The sequence below is a fragment of the Trichechus manatus genome, unplaced genomic scaffold (assembly GCF_000243295.1).
Source record: "Trichechus manatus latirostris isolate Lorelei unplaced genomic scaffold, TriManLat1.0 scaffold00153, whole genome shotgun sequence".
In the NCBI taxonomy this organism is placed as follows: domain Eukaryota; kingdom Metazoa; phylum Chordata; class Mammalia; order Sirenia; family Trichechidae; genus Trichechus; species Trichechus manatus.
The window spans coordinates 2,456,215-2,473,554 of NW_004444089.1; the positions used below are offsets into that span (position 1 = coordinate 2,456,215).

General features: G+C 47.3%; 1 protein-coding gene across 1 annotated transcript in view; it reads left to right on the forward strand.

Moving 5' to 3' along the window:
* Window positions 1-17,340, forward strand: part of B3GLCT (beta 3-glucosyltransferase) — a 120,432-nt gene that overhangs the window by 17,372 nt on the left and 85,720 nt on the right. The window contains exon 4 of the mRNA XM_004386032.2: window positions 11,328-11,437. Within this exon, the coding sequence (XP_004386089.1) occupies window positions 11,328-11,437 (110 nt within the window). The remainder of the gene's footprint in view (window positions 1-11,327; window positions 11,438-17,340) is intronic.

The following is a 17,340-nucleotide window of genomic DNA, read 5'->3' on the forward strand; positions in this document are numbered from 1 at the left end:
TCCCTCAGAAGGCAGACGCTCCTTGTCCCTCAGAAGGCAGACACTGCTTGTCCCTCAGAAGGCAGACGCTACTTGTCCCTCAGAAGGCAGACGCTGCTTGTGCCTCAGAAGGCAGACATTCCTTGTCCCTCAGAAGGCAGATGCTGCTTGTCCCTCAGAAGGCAGATGCTGCTTGTCCCTGAGAAGGCAGACACTGCTTGTGCCTCAGAAGGCAGACATTCCTTGTCCCTCAGAAGGCAGATGCTGCTTGTCCTTCAGAAGGCAGATACTGCTTGCCCCTCAGAAGGCAGACATTCCTTGTCCCTCAGGAGGCAGACACTCCTTCTCCCTCAGAAGGCAGACATTCCTTGTCCCTCCGAAGGCAGACACTCCTTCTCCCTCAGAAGGGCAGACATTCCTTGTCCCTCAGAAGGCAGACACTGCTTGTCCCTCAGAAGGCAGACATTCCTTGTCCCTCAGAAAGCAGACGCTGCTTGTCCCTCAGTAGGCAGATATTCCTTGTCCCTCAGAAGGCAGATACTGCTTGTCCCTCAGAAGGCAGACACTGCTTGTCCCTCAGAAGGCAGACACTGCTTGTCCGTCACAAGGCAGCTCACCAGCCATATCTTCTGCCAAATGTTTCCCACGATCCATGTTGGGGTTGTTGTTAGGTGCTATCAAGTCAACTCTGACTCATGGCGGCCTGTCAGAGGCTAAGTTCTCTAGGGGAGAAAAACCAGTCAAATGTGTATACCTAAATACATACAGAGAGATTTATCTCAAGGAAATGGCTCACACAATTGTAGAGGCTGGCAAGTCCCAAGTCATTGGGTCAGATATCAGGCTGGAGGCTTCCCCTGACTCAGGTGGTTGCAGGGGCTGACAAACCAAAGATCAGCAGGTCAGGTGGTAGGCTGCTGGCTCACAGGGCTTCAGGAGCTGGCGAATCCCAAGATCTGCAGGTCAGGCAGTGGGCTGCCTGCTCATGTCCTAAGACTGGAGGTCAGAGGATAATGAGTCAGATGCTGGATCCAGAGAGAGTTTTGCCAGAACATCCATATATATTGGATGCAGGCCGCACCCCCAAGGAAACTGATTGGATTTCAACTGATTGCCTTTCAACTGATTGGCTGCTCACATTACATCCAAAATGAAAGATGATTACATAATATCTGCAAAACCAGTGAGAATCATGGCCTAGCCAAGTTGACACATAACCTTAACCATCACAAGACCCCATGTGACAGAGAAGAACTGCCCATAGGGTTTCCCAGGCTGCAGTCTCTACAGAAGCAGGTTGACAGGTCTTTCTCCATTGGAGCCGCTGGGTAGGTTTGAGCCACCCACCTTCAGGTGTGGAAGCTGCTCTTTGCACATTTCTATCACAGCCCATGTACACTCTGATTTGCACCCCCTTTTTAACACTTCTTGGTCCCTATTGAAGGAGCCCTGGTGGTGCAGGTTAAGAGCTCGGCTGCTAACGAAAACATCGGCAGTTTGAACCCACCAGCCTTTCCGCAGGGGAAAGATGTGGCAGTCTGCTTCCATAACGATTATAGCCTTGGAAACTCTATGGGGCAGTTCTACTCTGTCCTGTAGGGTCACTATGAATTGGAATGACTCCATGGCAATGGGGTGAGTTTTTCTCCTTATTGTATATTATAAGCTCCTTGAGGGATAGGACCGTCCATGGAAAACGTGCCCCCAGTGCGTTGTTAAGGGGGAAGGCCACACCTCTGGGCTGGGCTAGGTCTCTCCCCAGTGGTGGAGAGATTGTCCCTCAGTTGATCAGTCATCCCGGTGGGCCATGGGGCCTGGAAGGGGGCCTGTGACAGGAGGGAAAAAGAAAATTTTCCCCCGGAGGCCTTCCCTTCCCGGGCATGGATTCTGAGGTGTCTAAAAGTGCAGGAAAGCTCCCAGCCCTCCGTGGGCCAGGGTGGCCTCTGCTGGGGAGGAGGGTCTGGGGCCTGGGTATGCACGGACCCCTCAGGGGGATGGGCTGGGGTCTGCGGGCTCTGCGAACAGCCGTATTCCACGTGTGGGAGAGGAGCCCCTTCGGTGCAGTATATTATCTTCTCTACACTACAGTACCCTGTATGGTTCAGCCCGCCCTCCCCATGTGGAGGTTTTCCCTCTGCCGCCAGCCCTGTTGGGGTGGGTATTCAGTTGCTATTTTAAGGGAGCTGATGGGTTTCCTGTACAGGGAGACCTGTGAGAGCTGGAACTCGACGGGACTGCCTTGTTTTTCAGGGTCGTGCGAGTTTTCCGCCTTTGACAGGGTGCAGACTCACCACATTTCTGTCACTCCTTTTAGTGGGAAATATTTGCCTTTTCCTTCTTTGACAGGTTTCCGCCTTACACAGCTTCCAGCTTTCGCAGGTCTTACTGTAATTAAAAAAACCCTGTTGCCATCGAATTGATTCCAACTCGTAGCGACCCTATAGGACAGAGTAGAACTGCCTCATAGGGCTTCCAAGGCTGTAAATCTTTACAGAAGCAGACTGTCATATCATTCTCCCCTGGAGCAGCTGGTGTATTTGAACTGCTGACCTTTTGGTTGGCATCTGAGCGCTTTAACCACTGCGCCACCAGGGCTCCGTTCCTTATAGTAGGTGGTTATTAAATGGATTAATGACCCCAGTCTGGAGCATTGGATAGAAGCTACCAAGGTGAAATTATCTCAGACAAGTAAGTATACATCCTTGCCTTTGCAAGTGGCAAGCGAATGACACTTCCCTTGGTATCAGTTCATCAGAACTAGGCTCGGGGGCTTACTGACCACAATCTTGATGTGAGTTGACAGTGCCAGGAGGGTACTACCTCCACACGCTCCTGTAGGGTCAGAGTGCCTATGTCTGTGAAGTCATGGTCTTATAGTACTCAGAGCTGGTAACAGCCTGAAGCACTGGACAGTCTCTTTCTCTTTCAGCTTACTGCCTAATGGATAGATTGACTGTCGTTGTTGTTGGGTGCCATCGAGTTGATTCTGACTCATAGCAACCCCATGTGACAGAGTAGAACTGCTCTGTAGGATTTTCTTGACTGTGATCTTTACGGACGCCGATCACCAGGCCTTTCTTCCATGGCACTGTTGGGTGTCTTCGAACCACCAACCTTTTGGTTGGCAGCCAGTTGCAAACCGCTTGGCCACCCAGGGACTTTAAATCATCAGGTGGCTCGTTGCTACTGACTTCTCAGTAGGAAAACACCAGAATGATGGAATTCATTATTCTAGCTAATTTCTGACCAGGAAAGATAAGCAGGTAGCAGAGTGCTTGACCCACACTGTTGTTGTTGGGTGCCATTGAGTTGATTCCGACTGACAGCAGCCCCATGTGACAGAGTAGAACTGCCTCACAGCGTTTCCTAGGCTGTCATCTTTATGGAGGTCGATTGCTAGGTCTTTCTCTTGTGGAGCCGCTAGGTGGGTTTGAACTGCCGACCTTTCGATGAGCAGCTGAGGCTTAACCAGAGCAATAACTGCAGCAATGGAGAACCTTTGATTCATCCTTCAGGGATCCTTTTCTAACTATCACTTTAGTTGGATTGCCTTTCCTTGATGCTGCCTTGATGCACCAGTCCTTCCTGTATCCTTGCTGAATTTCCTTATCTCCTGCTTCTAGCCTGTCCTGCTCATCACTGTTCTCAGGCTCGTAGTGAACGGCCCATTTATTGCACATTTCCCGGAGGAGAGGTGCTGATGTTCTGCCTTGAGTTTTGGCAGTGTTTGCTGATGGCAAATTACTGTGAGTTTAGAGGAGGGCAGCTAACGTAAGGAGACCTTGGCTTTGTCTTGTTTAGCTCCATCAGTGGGTCAGTGGGACATGAAGAGTCAAACAGGCGGATGGCATATAAACGGAGAAGACAGCTACCATGGTGATCTCTGGGATCTAGACTCAGCCAGAAGGTGATTCAATTAAGGCAGGGCTTAGTTAGGATGTGTGTAAGGAGCCCTGGTGGTGCAGCGGTTAAGTGCTCGACTGTGAACCAAAAGGTCGGCGGTTCAAACCCACCAGCCGCTCTGTGGGAGAAAGCTGTGGCTATCTGCTTCTATAAAGATTACAGCCTTGGAAACCCTATGAGGCTGTTCTACTCTGTCCTGTGGGGTCACTGAGTCGGCAACAGGTACGGGTAAGAAGTATGTCAGAAAAGATTTCTTGGTGCTGATATGAAGGACAGCAGGAATTTAAGCACATAAGCTGTTTCAGCACTAACTGGTTCTTCTCTGGAATGGAATTGGGGCTGAGTGGTGTAGCTTTTTGGTCATTCATTCTTCTTATTTAATTTTATTTTTGGTGAGAATATACAGCAAAATCCGTAGTTTCTGTACTTAGCGATCAGCGGCATGGGTTACGTTCTTCATGCTGGGTCCACATTCTCGTTTCTGTTCTAGTTGTTTAACCTCCGTTTATTTACTTAATCTATCTTCCCCAACCTTCTCATCTACGCTCTCAATAGCTGTGTACCCTTTGGTCTTTCATTTATTTCTTTTTTATTACTATTATTTTTAATATTGTATTGGGTTTTTGGTGAAAGTTTGCACAGCAAGTTAGGCTCCCATTGAACAGTCTCTGTACATATTGTTCAGTGACGTTGGTTACATTTTTCACACTGTGTCAGCATTCTGCTCACGTCTGTTCTGGTTGTTCCGTTTCCATTAATCCAGTCCCACCACCAACGTCTCATCTTTGCTTTAGAGTAAATGTTGACCGTTTGGTCTCATAGATGATTTTTTTTTTTTTAAAGGAGCACAGTACTCATGGGTGCTGATATTTATTTTATGAGCCAGTCTGTTATTTAGCTGAAAGGCGACCTCCGGGAGTAGTTACAGTTGAAATTTTAAAGGGTATCTCAGGTTGATAGTCTCAGGGTTCCTTTACTCTCTACCAGCCAGTAAGTCTGGCCTTTTTTAAAAATATGAATTAGAGTTTTGTTCTACAATTTTCTGCCATTCTGTCCAGGACCATCTGTTGTGTCCCTGGTCAGGATGGTCAGTAGCGATAGCAGGGCACCATCTAGTTCTTCTGGTCTCTGGATAGATGAGGCTGTGGTTCGTGTAGACGATTAGTTCTGTAGACTAGTTTCTTCTTTGGGTCTTTGGTTTCCTTCTTTCTCTTTTGCTCCAGATGAGTAGAGACCAATAGTTGTATCTTAGATGGTTGCTCACAAGCTTTTAAGACCCCAGATGCTACTTAACAAACTAAGATGTAGAGCGTCAACTTTATAGACTTAATGTTGTGCCAATTGACTGAGTTGTCCCATGAGACTAGGATCCTAAGCCTTGAAACCCAGTAAACCAATCCTGTGAGGTATTTGGTTATGTCTGGGAGGTATCTGTGACTGTGCCCTCTATGTGCTTAATTATATACATGAATATATGTGCAGCACACACAAACATGTATGTATCTGTGCCTACAGATACACCTATATATACACATATATACACACGTATACCTTGCTATACACATATATGCATACGTATCTACCTGTGCAACCGGTTGTTACCGCAATTTGTTGCTGAATTGTATATGTTACAGCATTTACCAATTAGGTCTGTTAATCTTTTGTACTACTTGTTGTCGACCATTTGGTCTTACTTGGATTTTTTTCTTTTTTTTTTTAAGAAATGCAGTACTCAAGGGTGACAGTCTTTTCTCTTTGGGCTAAACTGTTAACTAAGTTTAAAGGTGATGTTAGGGAGTAATTTCAATTCATGTTTTGAAGAGCAGTTCAGGGCCGTAGTCTTGGGGACTCTAGGTCCAGTAAGCCTGGATTCTTTAAGATCAGTCATTTGTTCTTATCAAGGTTATAGAAACTGGGTGCAGCCTTCCTCTGCAGCCTGAACCTCTAATTCACCTTAAACCAAACCAAATCCATTGCCACTGAGTTGATTCCGACTCATAGCGACCCTACAGGACGGAGTAGAACTGCTTCATAGGGTTTCCAAGGAGCGGCTGGTGGGTTTGAATTGCCAACCTGTTGGTTAGCCACCAAGCTCTTAACCACTGTGCTAACTCCATACACATAGTCTGCTACCCTCTGGTCAAAGTCTGCAGACACCTGCTGCTTTTTGAAGGAAAATCAGGAATGTCTTCTCCCAGCAGCTTTCCTTGTACGCGATCCCCCTCTGAGCTCCCATGGAATCCTGCCCAGCTCTGGCCTTCCACTTATTACTTTGCATTATAATTGCCTATCTTCTGAGCTGGACTCAGGCTCCTAAATGCCTGGACTGTGCTTATTTGCCTTGGTATCCCAGAGCTTTGCACTTAGTAGGCACTCAAAAGATGTTTGTGGAATGCACACATATGTCACGTGTGATTGAAGTGTGAGAAAAAAGGAAAGGGCCATCCAGGGTACAACAAGTGGTCTGTATTCGCTTGGAGCAACAGAGGAAGAAGGAGAGTCAGGAAGGAGGAGGAAATGGAATGTGTGGCTAATGGCCTCCGTGCACAACTGCCTTCTTTACCATGAGACCAGAAGAACTGGATGGTGCCTGGCTACCATTACTGAATGTTTTCATCAAGGATTCTAGAGAGGAATCCTGATCAAAAGGGAGAAATGTGGAACAGAATTTCAGATTCTCATGAAATTCAGAATTTCTGGAGCCATGGCAGCTGGATGAACCCCTGAAGCTATTGCCCTGAGATAATCTTTAAACCTTAAACCAAAAATATCCCCTCCAGTCTTCTTTAAAGCAAGCAATGGCTTACTTAGTAAAGAGTATCTGCCTTGGACAGCTGGGATCAGATTGACAATAGCAGCTTGAAAGATTAGCTAGGAACCTTAGGGGGCAATGACTTTATGTCACTGGGGAAGGAACAACTCAGAAAAGGAGGGTGAGAATGGCTGCACAGCTCTGAGAATGAAATCAGTGTTACTGAAATGTACGGGTGGGAACTGCTGGTGTATCCTCTGCCGTGTATGTTCCCAACAACAACAAAAGTAATAAATTATTAAAACAAGAAAAAGGAAGGGGCCAGCATGACCACTTAGAAGCTGAGTTAGCAAGAGAAAAAACTCAGACCATGAAGCAGGTATATGAAAAGGAGAAGATTCCACTTACCTTTTTTTCTTCTTACAAAGCCTACATCTCTTGAAGAGAACAGTGGGACGGTGCTGTTGTGGAGGAGCAAGGGGTAGGAGTTTGTTCCTGTGGTGAGAGCAGGATAAACCCTTTTCACAGATGGGTCTGCTCTTTCTAAAAATTTATTATGAAATACCTTGAACTTGCACAAACTCACAAAGAGGAATATAATGACTGTCCATGTATTTACCACCTGGCTTAAGAAACAGCTGGAGCCCTGGTGGCGCAGTGGTTAAGAGCTGCAGTTGCTGACCAAAAGTTCAGCAGTTCTAATCCGATAACTGCTCCTTGGAAACCCTGTGGGGCAGTTCTACTCTGTCCTATAGGGTCACTATGAGTTGGAATTGACTCGACAGCAACAGGTTTGGTTTGGGTTTTTAAGAAACAAAACATTACTAGCACAGCTGAAGCCTGTAGACCATTATCCTGATTTGGGGCTGATCATTCTCATACAGTGTTTTCTGGTTTTGCATCATAGGGATATGTTGTTGTTGTTAGGGGCAGTCAAGTTGGTATCGACTCACAAGGACCCCATGTGACAGAGTAAAACTGCCCCATAGGGTTTTCTAGGCTGTAACCGTCATAGAAACCCAAACCCATTGCTGTTGAGTTGATGCTGACTCATAGTGACCCTATAGGACAGAGTAGAACTGCCTCATAGGAGTTCCAAGGCTGCAAATCTTTAAGGGAGCAGACTGCCACATCTTTCTCCCGTAGAGTGGCTGGTGGGTTTGAACCACTGACCTTTCGGTTAGCAGCTGAGTGCTTTAACCACCGTGCATCTCAGGCTCCTGTGTTATGTTAATGAGGCCATATCAGCGTAGGGTTGTTTTAAGCCAGTCACCTTTGAGATATAAGAAAGCAGATTAGACACAGAGATGGAAAGACAAACAGAAGAGAAGATAGATGCCACATGAACGTCGCCAAAGAACTGAGGAACAGAAGCTGAAAAGAGGCAAGAACCTTCCCCCAGAGCCCACAGAGAGAGAAAGCCTTCCCCTTGAGCTGGTGCCCTGAATTTGGACTTCTAGCCTCTTAAGGAGCCCTGGCGGTGCAGTGGTTAAGTGCTTAGCTCCTAACTGAAAGGTTGGCTGTTAGACCCCAACAGCAACTCTGTGGGGGTAAGACCTGGCAATCTGCTCTTGTAAAGATTTACAGCCTAGGAAACCCTATTGGGCTGTTCTACTCTGTCTCATGGGGTCGCTATGAGTCGGAATCAGCTCGGTGGCACCCAACATCACCAGCCTCCTAAACTGAGAAAATAAGGTTGTGTTTGTTAAAGCTACCTGCTTGTGGTAATTCTGTTATAGCAGCACTGGGAAACTGAGACAGACCATTTTGGATTATTTTAGGATCTAAAGGTCTCACAGTGGAGCTGTTAGCTCCCTGAATTTTTCGGTAAGTGAATGAATGAATGGAACTATAGAACTATCGGACAGTTATATTTGTTGTTGTTGTTGTTAGGTGTTGTCAAGTTGGTTCTGACTCATAGTGACCCTGTGTACAACAGAACTAAACGCTGCCTGGTCCTGCAGCATCCTCACAGTTGTTGCTATGTTTGAGACCATTGTTGCAGCCACTGTGTCAGTTCATCTCATAGAGGGTCTTCCTCTGTTTTTTTTTTTTTTAATTGTACTTCAGGTGAAGGCTTATAGAACAAATAGTTTCTCATGAAACAGAAGTACACATGTTGTTTTATGACATTGGTTAACAACCCCACAACATATTAACCCTCTAACTTCTCAACTTTTTTTTTTTTTGGTGAAAATACACATAGCCAAAGATACACCATTTCAAAAATTTCTACATACACAGTTCAGTGACATTGACTACGCTCTTCCAATTGTGCTGTTATTCTCACTTAAGATGAAGGCTTACAGAACAACATAGTTTCCCGTTTAACAGTTACTACAAATGTTGCCCTATGACAATGCTTAACAATCTCACATCAACAATATCCTTACTCAACCTTGGGTTCCCTATCACCAGCTTCCTTGTCCCCTTCTGCCTTCTGGCCCTTGTCACTGGACTCCTGTACCTCGTTAGTCTCATTTGGTTTTATGGGGCTGTCCACTCCCAGGCTGAACAGTGAACCTCGGAGGTAGCTTCACCACTGAGCTAAAAGGGTGTCTGGGGGCCATACTCTCGAGGTTTCTCCAGTCTCCTTTAGGCCAGTAAATCTGGTCTTTTTTTTGTGAGTTAGAATTATGCTCTACATCCTTCTCCAGCTCTGTCCAGAACCCTCTGTTGTGATCCTGGTCAGAGCAGTCAGTTGTGGTAGCCGGGCACCATCTAGCTGTACTTGACTCAGTCCGGTGGAGGCCTTGGTAGCTGTGGACAATTAGTCCTTCAGACTAATCTTTTCCTTGTATCCTGTTCTCTTCATTCTCCCTTGCTCCTGAAAGGATCAGACCAGTGGAGTATCTTAGATGGCCGCTGACAGGCTTTTAGGGTCTTTCTCTTTTTCACTGACCCTCTACTTTACCAAGCATGATGTCCTTCTCCAGAGACTGGTCTCTCCAGATAACATGTCCAAAGTATGTGAGTCGAAGTCTTGCCATCCTTGCTTCTAAGGAGCATTCTGGAAGAAACATTCTTCTTCCGAGACAGGCTTGTTCGTTCTTCTGGCAGTCCACAGTATACTCAATATTCTTCGCCAACACCATAATTCAAAGGCATCAGTTCTTCTTTGGTCTTCCTTATTCATTGTCCAGCTTTCACATGCATAAGGGGATTGAAAAATACCATGGCTTAGGTCAGGTGCACCTTAGTCCTTAAAGTGACATCTTTGCTTTGTAACACTTTAAAGAGGTCTTCTGCAGCAGATTTGCCCAATTAAATATAATGGAATAAAATTAAAAGCAAATTAGCATCCCAGAACTGAGAGGTTGAACTTCGTGGTTGGGGGGACTTCCCCACATCCATCTGCTGTAAGCCTGGCTGGAGGCTACAATTTATGTGACATCTGCTTCCTGCTAGCACCCGTCTGGTGTGCTGACATTGGTTGTTTCTTTACCTGGGGAGGCTAACGCACTTCTCCACTGTGCTGCCCTGAGCCTTGACGGTGAGCGTCCTTCCCTGGCGGGGGCGGTGTGACATCCTAGGATTTCCTCCCGACTCGCCATTGTCAGAAGCTGACTGCTTTGAGGCGTGTCTCCGGTGGGCTGGCAGATCCTGCCTGTGTTGTCCCAGATGGGTTTCTGCAGCGTTTCGTGCAGAAGTACGGCTGCTGTTTTCCTGGAGATAACACTTAATCCTGGCCAGGCGCCTTGTGGGGTGTGGGGAGGATTGCTGAGTTATTTGCCAGCCCTGTGAACTCCTGGGACGTAGGCAGTTATTGTAGAGTGTCGCCTTGTCGTGGTTTTTCAGTACTGCCATCACAAAAATACCACAGAGTGGGTGGCTTTAAAGAACAACCTTTTTTTTTTTTTGTCTTACAGTGTTGCAGCCTAGAAGTCCAAATCAGGGCACCAAGCTCTAGGGGATATTCCCTGTGGGTAGCCCCCCTCAGCGTCCCTTGGCATTTCTCGGTCTCTTCCCCCGTGTGTTCTTTCTGTGTCTGTACCCCCTTTTATAAGACACTACTCAGTAGCAGCCCTGGTGGCATAGTGGTTAAGCACTCAGCTGCTAACCAAAAGGTTGGTGGTTTGAACCCACCCATCGGCACTGGTGGAGAAAAGACCTGGCGATCTGCTCCCGTAAAGATTACAGCCTAGAAAAACCTATGGGGCAGTTGTGCTCTGTCACATGAGGTCGCTATGAGTCAGAATCAACTTGTCAGCAGCCAACAACAACGATAACAACAACAGCAGGGAGGCTCGTGTGCTCTCGACATTTCCATACTTCTGCCCATTTACACCCATCCTCTCTGACGGATGCTCCGATGCAGGAGCAAATGCAGTTTGTTACTGGTGACTTGGTCTCATACCAAACCAAGCCAAACCCGTTGCCCCATCGAGTCGATTCCAACTCATAGTGACCCCATAGGACACAGTAGAACAGCTCCATAGGGTTTCCAAGGAGTGGCTGGTGGATTCAAACTGACAACCTCTGGGTTAGCAGCCCAGCTCTTAGTACAGTGAGCTTATTTACTTGCTAACTTGCTAGGAAGGATGTTTGGAAGATCAGTTGGAGAAAAGACTTTTGCTGACGAGTTCATTGCCTGAAGGCTTGCCTCCTCGCTGATGTTTTTTCCTTGCTTTCAAGTATATTTTAGTAGTGGCTAAGAACGAAATACTTCAGAACTCTTCTTGTTTTTTTCTAGATTTAAAAAGAATTGTCTTTGTCATCCAGAGCCAAAGTAATTCTTTTCATGCAAAGAGAGCAGAGCAGTTGAAGGAAAACATCTTACAACAGGCGGCAGCTCTTACCCAGGTATGTAGGGATGGCTTGGGATGTCTACTAACTTTCTTTCTTTATACATTTCTATTTTCCGAAGCACTCAGTCTGTAGAGAATCAGTGTTTATTAGATTAGAGAAACTGCTGACTCATTTTGCTTATTTATTGACTATTTATTGCTTAAAATGCTCTATTTAATTTCTAATGCTAGAGACGTCATATTCTAAATTATATGTATTTTTAAATTTAACACTTGTACGATTATGTGGGACTGTCATGGTTTTCGGAGCCCTGGTGACGCAGTGGTTAAAGCACTCGGCTGCTAACCAAAAGGTCGGTGGTTTGAACCCACCAGCAACTCAGTGGGAGAAAGATGTGGCAGTCTGCTCTCGTAAAGATTACAGCCTAGGAAACCCTATGGGACAGTTCCGCTCTGTCCTGTAGGGTCGCGATGGGTCGCAATCGACTTGACGGCAGTGGGGTTTGTTTGGGATCATGGTCTTATCATAAAGTATGATCAAAAGAAGTGGAAGAAATAACTTTTTAAAGGCAGGTTTTAAAATGGTGTAGATAATTAGTGTTCAGAATTTCTGTAACAGTTCTAAGTTAGGTTTCATGTTGAAAAAACATTCTCATTAACCTTCGAGCAGCGCTTCCTTGAGTGTTTAATGTGTTTTTAATTGCATATTGTTAATGAACTTTGTAGTTTGATTTATCATGTAATATCTGAGACAGATGATGGAGAGAAAAATCTAAGGATACAGGTACATTTTCATAATGCTTAAAACAGGCATGAAGTGAATCTGAAGCTGCTCTGAGTAATGCTGGAGGCTTGGTGTGGGGAGAAGGAAGATCTGTGTTTTTGTACTACCCTAAAGGAGCCCCGGTGGCACAGTGGTTACCTGCTCGGCTGCCAACCCAGAGATTGGCCATTTAAGCCCACCAGCTGCTCTGTGGGAGAAACACCTGGTGATCTGCTTCCATAAAGATGACAGCCTTGGAAACCCTATGGGGCAGTTCTACTCTGTCCTGTAGGGTCGCTGTGAGTTGGAATCGACTCAACAGCACTGGGTTTGGTTTGGTTTTTTATAGATGCTTTAAGGAACTCTGGTGGCGCAATAGTTAAGCTCTCAGCTGCTAACTGAAAAGTTGGCTGTTTGAACCCACCCAGAGGCTCTGCAGGAGGAAGACCTGGCAATCTGCTCCTGTAAGGATTACAGTCTAGAGAACCCTATGGGGCAGTTCTGGTCTGTCACATGGGGTCGCTATGAGTTGGAATCGACTTGGCCGCAAGTTAACAACAGCAACAACAGAGGTACTTTGGAGTTTCTGGGTGGTGTAAACGATTAATGCCCTCAGCTGCTAAACTAAAGGTTGGCAGTTAAGTTCACCCAGAGGTACCTCAGAAGAAAGGCCTGGAAATCTACTCCTGGAATATCAGCCATTGAAAACCTTACGGAGCAGACAGGATGGCGCCATGAGTTGGAATCACCTCCACATCAACCTTTTATAGGTGTTTTCTTCTTTAGCCTAATTAAAATGACAATAGCAGAAACCCCTCCAGGCGGCTGTGCTACATTGCCGTGCCCTTCAAGACAGAGGTGCTTGTCTGTAGATAGGTGCCACCAGGCCTCCTCCTCACGTTAAGAGTCTCAGCGGTTTTCTTCTTCCATTGAAACCGCAGAGGTCAGGGAGAGGGATGGGAGACAAAACTTGGTATGAACTGGTGCCGGGCAACTTCGACCTAATGACTAAGGGGAACTTTCAGAGGGAATACGGAAAAGAATGAGAAGAAGGTAGTATAGAATCCTGGGTTAGTTCTCTCATCTGCCAAAGTACTGATTCACTTGGCTACTTTAACACAAAGGAGCCCTGGTGGCGCAGACAGTTAAGCGCTCCACTGTTAACTGATAGTCACTAGTTCGAACCTGCCCAGTGGCTCTGCGGACGAAAGACTTGGTGATCTGCTTTCATAAGGATTACGGCCTAGGAAACCCTGTGGGACAGTTCTCCTCTGGCACATGGGGTCACTATGAGTTGAGAACGACGCAGCGGCACCCTACAACAACACTTAACACAGAGCGGATAACAATGATGTCAGGAGGACAGAAGGTTTACTTCCCTTCACAAAACAGCCCGGTTGGTGGGCGGGTCAGGGCTGGGCTGCTTTGCTCTTGGTTTCTCTTTCTTGTTACTTCACAGTACACTGCCGTGTCTTCTCATCTGCATCTCTCAAGTTGGTTTTCCACCATTACACGTGCATGGCAGCGTGTAGGGGACATGCAGCTTCCTTTGCAGGATGTGACCTGGAAATTGTACACATCGCTTCCCCTCACATACCATTGTCCAGAACGTCATCGTGCAGACACACCTAGGCTTGGCAATGTACTATCTAGTTGGGTGACCATGGGTCAAACCGAAACTCAAGGAGTTACTAGAAGGAAGAAGGTAGGAATGGATACTGGGGGACACACTGATCTCTCTGCTAAGGTCAGGGTTTTGTTTACATGTTGAGGATTCACTTAGTCTGTGGATGAATTTATCTTATGAACCACCCACCCATCCGTCCGTCCGTCCATCCGCCCGCCTGCCCGCCCGTCTGTCCACCACCCCCACCCCTCCACCCACCCCACCCAATATTTACAGAAAACCTACTACGCAAAGTACTGAGGATGCAAAGATAAATAAGGCATAGTCCTGTTCTTAAACGACCCCCCAGTCCAGGAGAGGAGACCGGCACATCAGCAGGCCATGTTAGAGCAGTGAGGTGGAAGTGTAGTGATCGAGGGGTGCACATGGATCCCAAGGAGGGCACTGACATGGGAGTTGGCGGGGGCAGGCACTGGGGAGGGGAGATGGTGCTCAGGGAAGGATTTCTGAGAGCTGCATCCTGAACCGAGTCTACAGGTTAGGTTCTAGCTAAGTTGAGGATCTTAGAAGAAATATAACCGGAATGTTCCTTGGAAGAGAGAATGGCAAGACTTTGTCTAATGTACGTTGGATGTGTTATCAGGAGGGACCAGTCTCTGGAGAAGGACATCATGCTTGGTAAAGTAGAGGGTCAGCAAAAAAGAGGAAGACTCTCAACGACATGGATTGACACGGTGGCTGCAACAGCGGGGCTCAAACATGGCAACGATGGTGAGGATGGTGCAGGACCAGGCAGTGTTTTACTCTGTTATACACAGGGTCGTTAAGGCTTGGAGCTGATACCACAGCACCTGACAGCAACAACAGGTTGAGGATCTTAGAAGAAATACAACCAGAATGCTCCTTAGAAGTGAGGATTTGGGAGGACTTTTTCTCGCTTATTTTGGACATGTCATTAGGAAAGGCCAATAGCCAGTAAAGGATATCACGTTTGGTAAAGTAGAAGGTTAGCAGAAACGAGGAAGACCCTCAACAAAGATGGATTGACACAGTAGTTACAACAGTGGGCTTAAACATATCAGTGATCATGGATGTGGCTCAGGACTGGACAGTGTTTCGTTCTGTTGTACATGAGGTCACCGTGAATTGGAGCTGACCCAACGGCACCCAGCGACGGGCTGAGGTGGGAGGTGGGGAGGCTTTAGATCAAGAGGACCTTATGGGTCAGGGTGGTGAGGGGACAGGCATGGGCGCAGTGTGTGCAGGTCACCGCAGGCTGTCCTGTCCTGACTTTGGGGGAGCAAGAGAGAGGCAGGCAAGTCTGCAGAGTTAGGCGATATGTGATCCCAGAGAAACTTGTGTGTTTCCTTGAGGAGTCAAGGTTTCTCAGGGGATGCTGCTGGCATTTTGAGAGCTTTGTCTTTGATTTACGAGACATTTAGCATTCTGGCCCCTGGCACTAAATGTAGGAGCAACTCCTAGACCTTGTTACAAGTCAGAATGCCTCTTGGTTGAGAGTTACTGCTAGGGAGAGCTGTAGGGGGTAAAGCTGGTTGGATTTGAAATTTAAAACCATCACTCTTGTGACTGACTGTGAAGGGGATAGCTTTAAGAGAGCGAGGACATGCAGGAAGTCCACTTCTAAAACTGTCAGACTTGTCTAGGGCAATGCCACTCAAAGTGCGGGTCTCAGATCGCTGCTGGTTGGCCGGCAGAAACTGGTCCCTTACCACAGGTGAGAAGCACTGGGCTGGGGAAGGAGTCCCTGGGTGGTGCAAACGGTTAACGTGCTCGGTGGCTAACTGACAGGTTGGAGGTTCAAGTCTACCCAGAGGCACCTCAGAAGAAAGGCTGGTGATCTACTTCAGAAACATCAGCCATTGAAAACCCTATGGAGCACAGTTCTGCTCTGACACACATGGGGACACCATGAGTTGGAGTCAGCTTGACAGCAGGTTGTTGGTTGGGCTGGAGATGGGGTCACGGGCCTGAGCGGGATGGTGGTGGTTGTGGTGAAGAGCTGGGCAGAATGGCGAGAGATTGGATGTGGGGCTGGAAGAGCAGTCATAAGCAGGTCCAGCTCAGACTGACGTGTGGAAGCGCCACCCTCTGAAGCCGAGGGCAGGGGCAACAGGTTTAGAGGGTGAAGATGATGTCAGGTTTCCATATATCAGACTTAAGGGGGAGGTGCCAGTAGCAGGAGGCCGGGTATTTGTTTTAATCTCAGGCACGGTTTGACCAAAAGCTGATTAGACTGGGGTAAAACCAGTTGTCATCGAGTTGACTTCAGCTCATGGTGACCCTATGCGTGTCAGAGTAGAACTGTGCTCCATAGGGTTTTCAGTGGCTAATTTTTTTTGAAGTAGATCACCAGGACTTTCTTCCGTGGTACCGCCAGGTAGACTCAAACCGCCAACTGTTCGGTTAACAGCGAGTGTGTTGATTGTTTGCACCACCCAGGGACCCAGTAGACATGGGTAGCTGTTGACAGTTTGAGTGCTGCATCCAGGGAGAGGAGAGGAATCAGGGAAGAGCAGTGTGCTGGGCTTTGCAGAACGAGGGGAGCCCCTGTGGGAGCAGGAGACGTGTGCAGGGGTGCGAGGTGTGATGTCAGGGAACCTCAGGGAGTAGTGTCCAGTAGTGACCAGTAATGCTGTATTCCCGAGAGGACACGTTGTTTGGGGTCTCATGGGTGTCCCTTGGATTAGACAACCTTGTGTGCCTTCCTACCTGTACACTTTTGGGCGCAGGTGTCCCCACGCAGAGCGCTTTGTTGTTGCTGCTGCTGCTGCTGTGATTCCTGTTGTCACTTTGGTTGGAGCAGGCTCTCCTCCGTGTCTTTGCCGGTGGCCTCTGTCCTCCGTGCTGTTCTCATCTCCTGGCACCTGCTTTCTGGGATGCTCATTTGGTGTTTCACATGGGCTACCCTGCAGTGCAGGCTGTCTTTTCATGTGTGTGTCTTCCCTCTGCAGAGGAAGGCAAGACCTCTTCTCTACCCTCTTCTGACCCTCATGGCGCCGAGCGTAAAGCCAGACACACACAATGTTGTGTTTGTCGCCGTCAAGTCGACTCTGACTAATGGCGACCCGTGTACCAAAGAACGAAATGTCACCCAGTCCCGCACCATCTTCATGATTGTTGTGATGCTTGAGTCCGTTGTGGCGGCTGCTGTGTATTTTGATTGCCTTCCAGCCGAGGGGGCTCTTTTGCCAGCAGTGTTTCAGACAGTGTTCTGTTGTGATTCATGGGATTTTCATCAGCTGATTTTTGAAAGTAGATTGCCAGCCCTTTCTTCCTAGCCGGTCGTAGTCTAGAAGCTCTGCTGAAACATGTCCACCATGGGTGCTGTGCTGGTATTTGAAATACCAGTGCCACAGCTCCCAGCATCACAGCAACAGTAGGGCAGACTGTCAGCTGGGTGGTATATTTTCATGGATATATTTTTCTCTCAGCTTTTAAAACTTAGATAACAGCTCCGTTTCTTTAAAGTTCCTGACTTTTCTAGTGCTTCGTTCTGTGCTTCTATTTAGTTTCAGTGTGCGTATACTTAATTTTTATTATCCTTTAT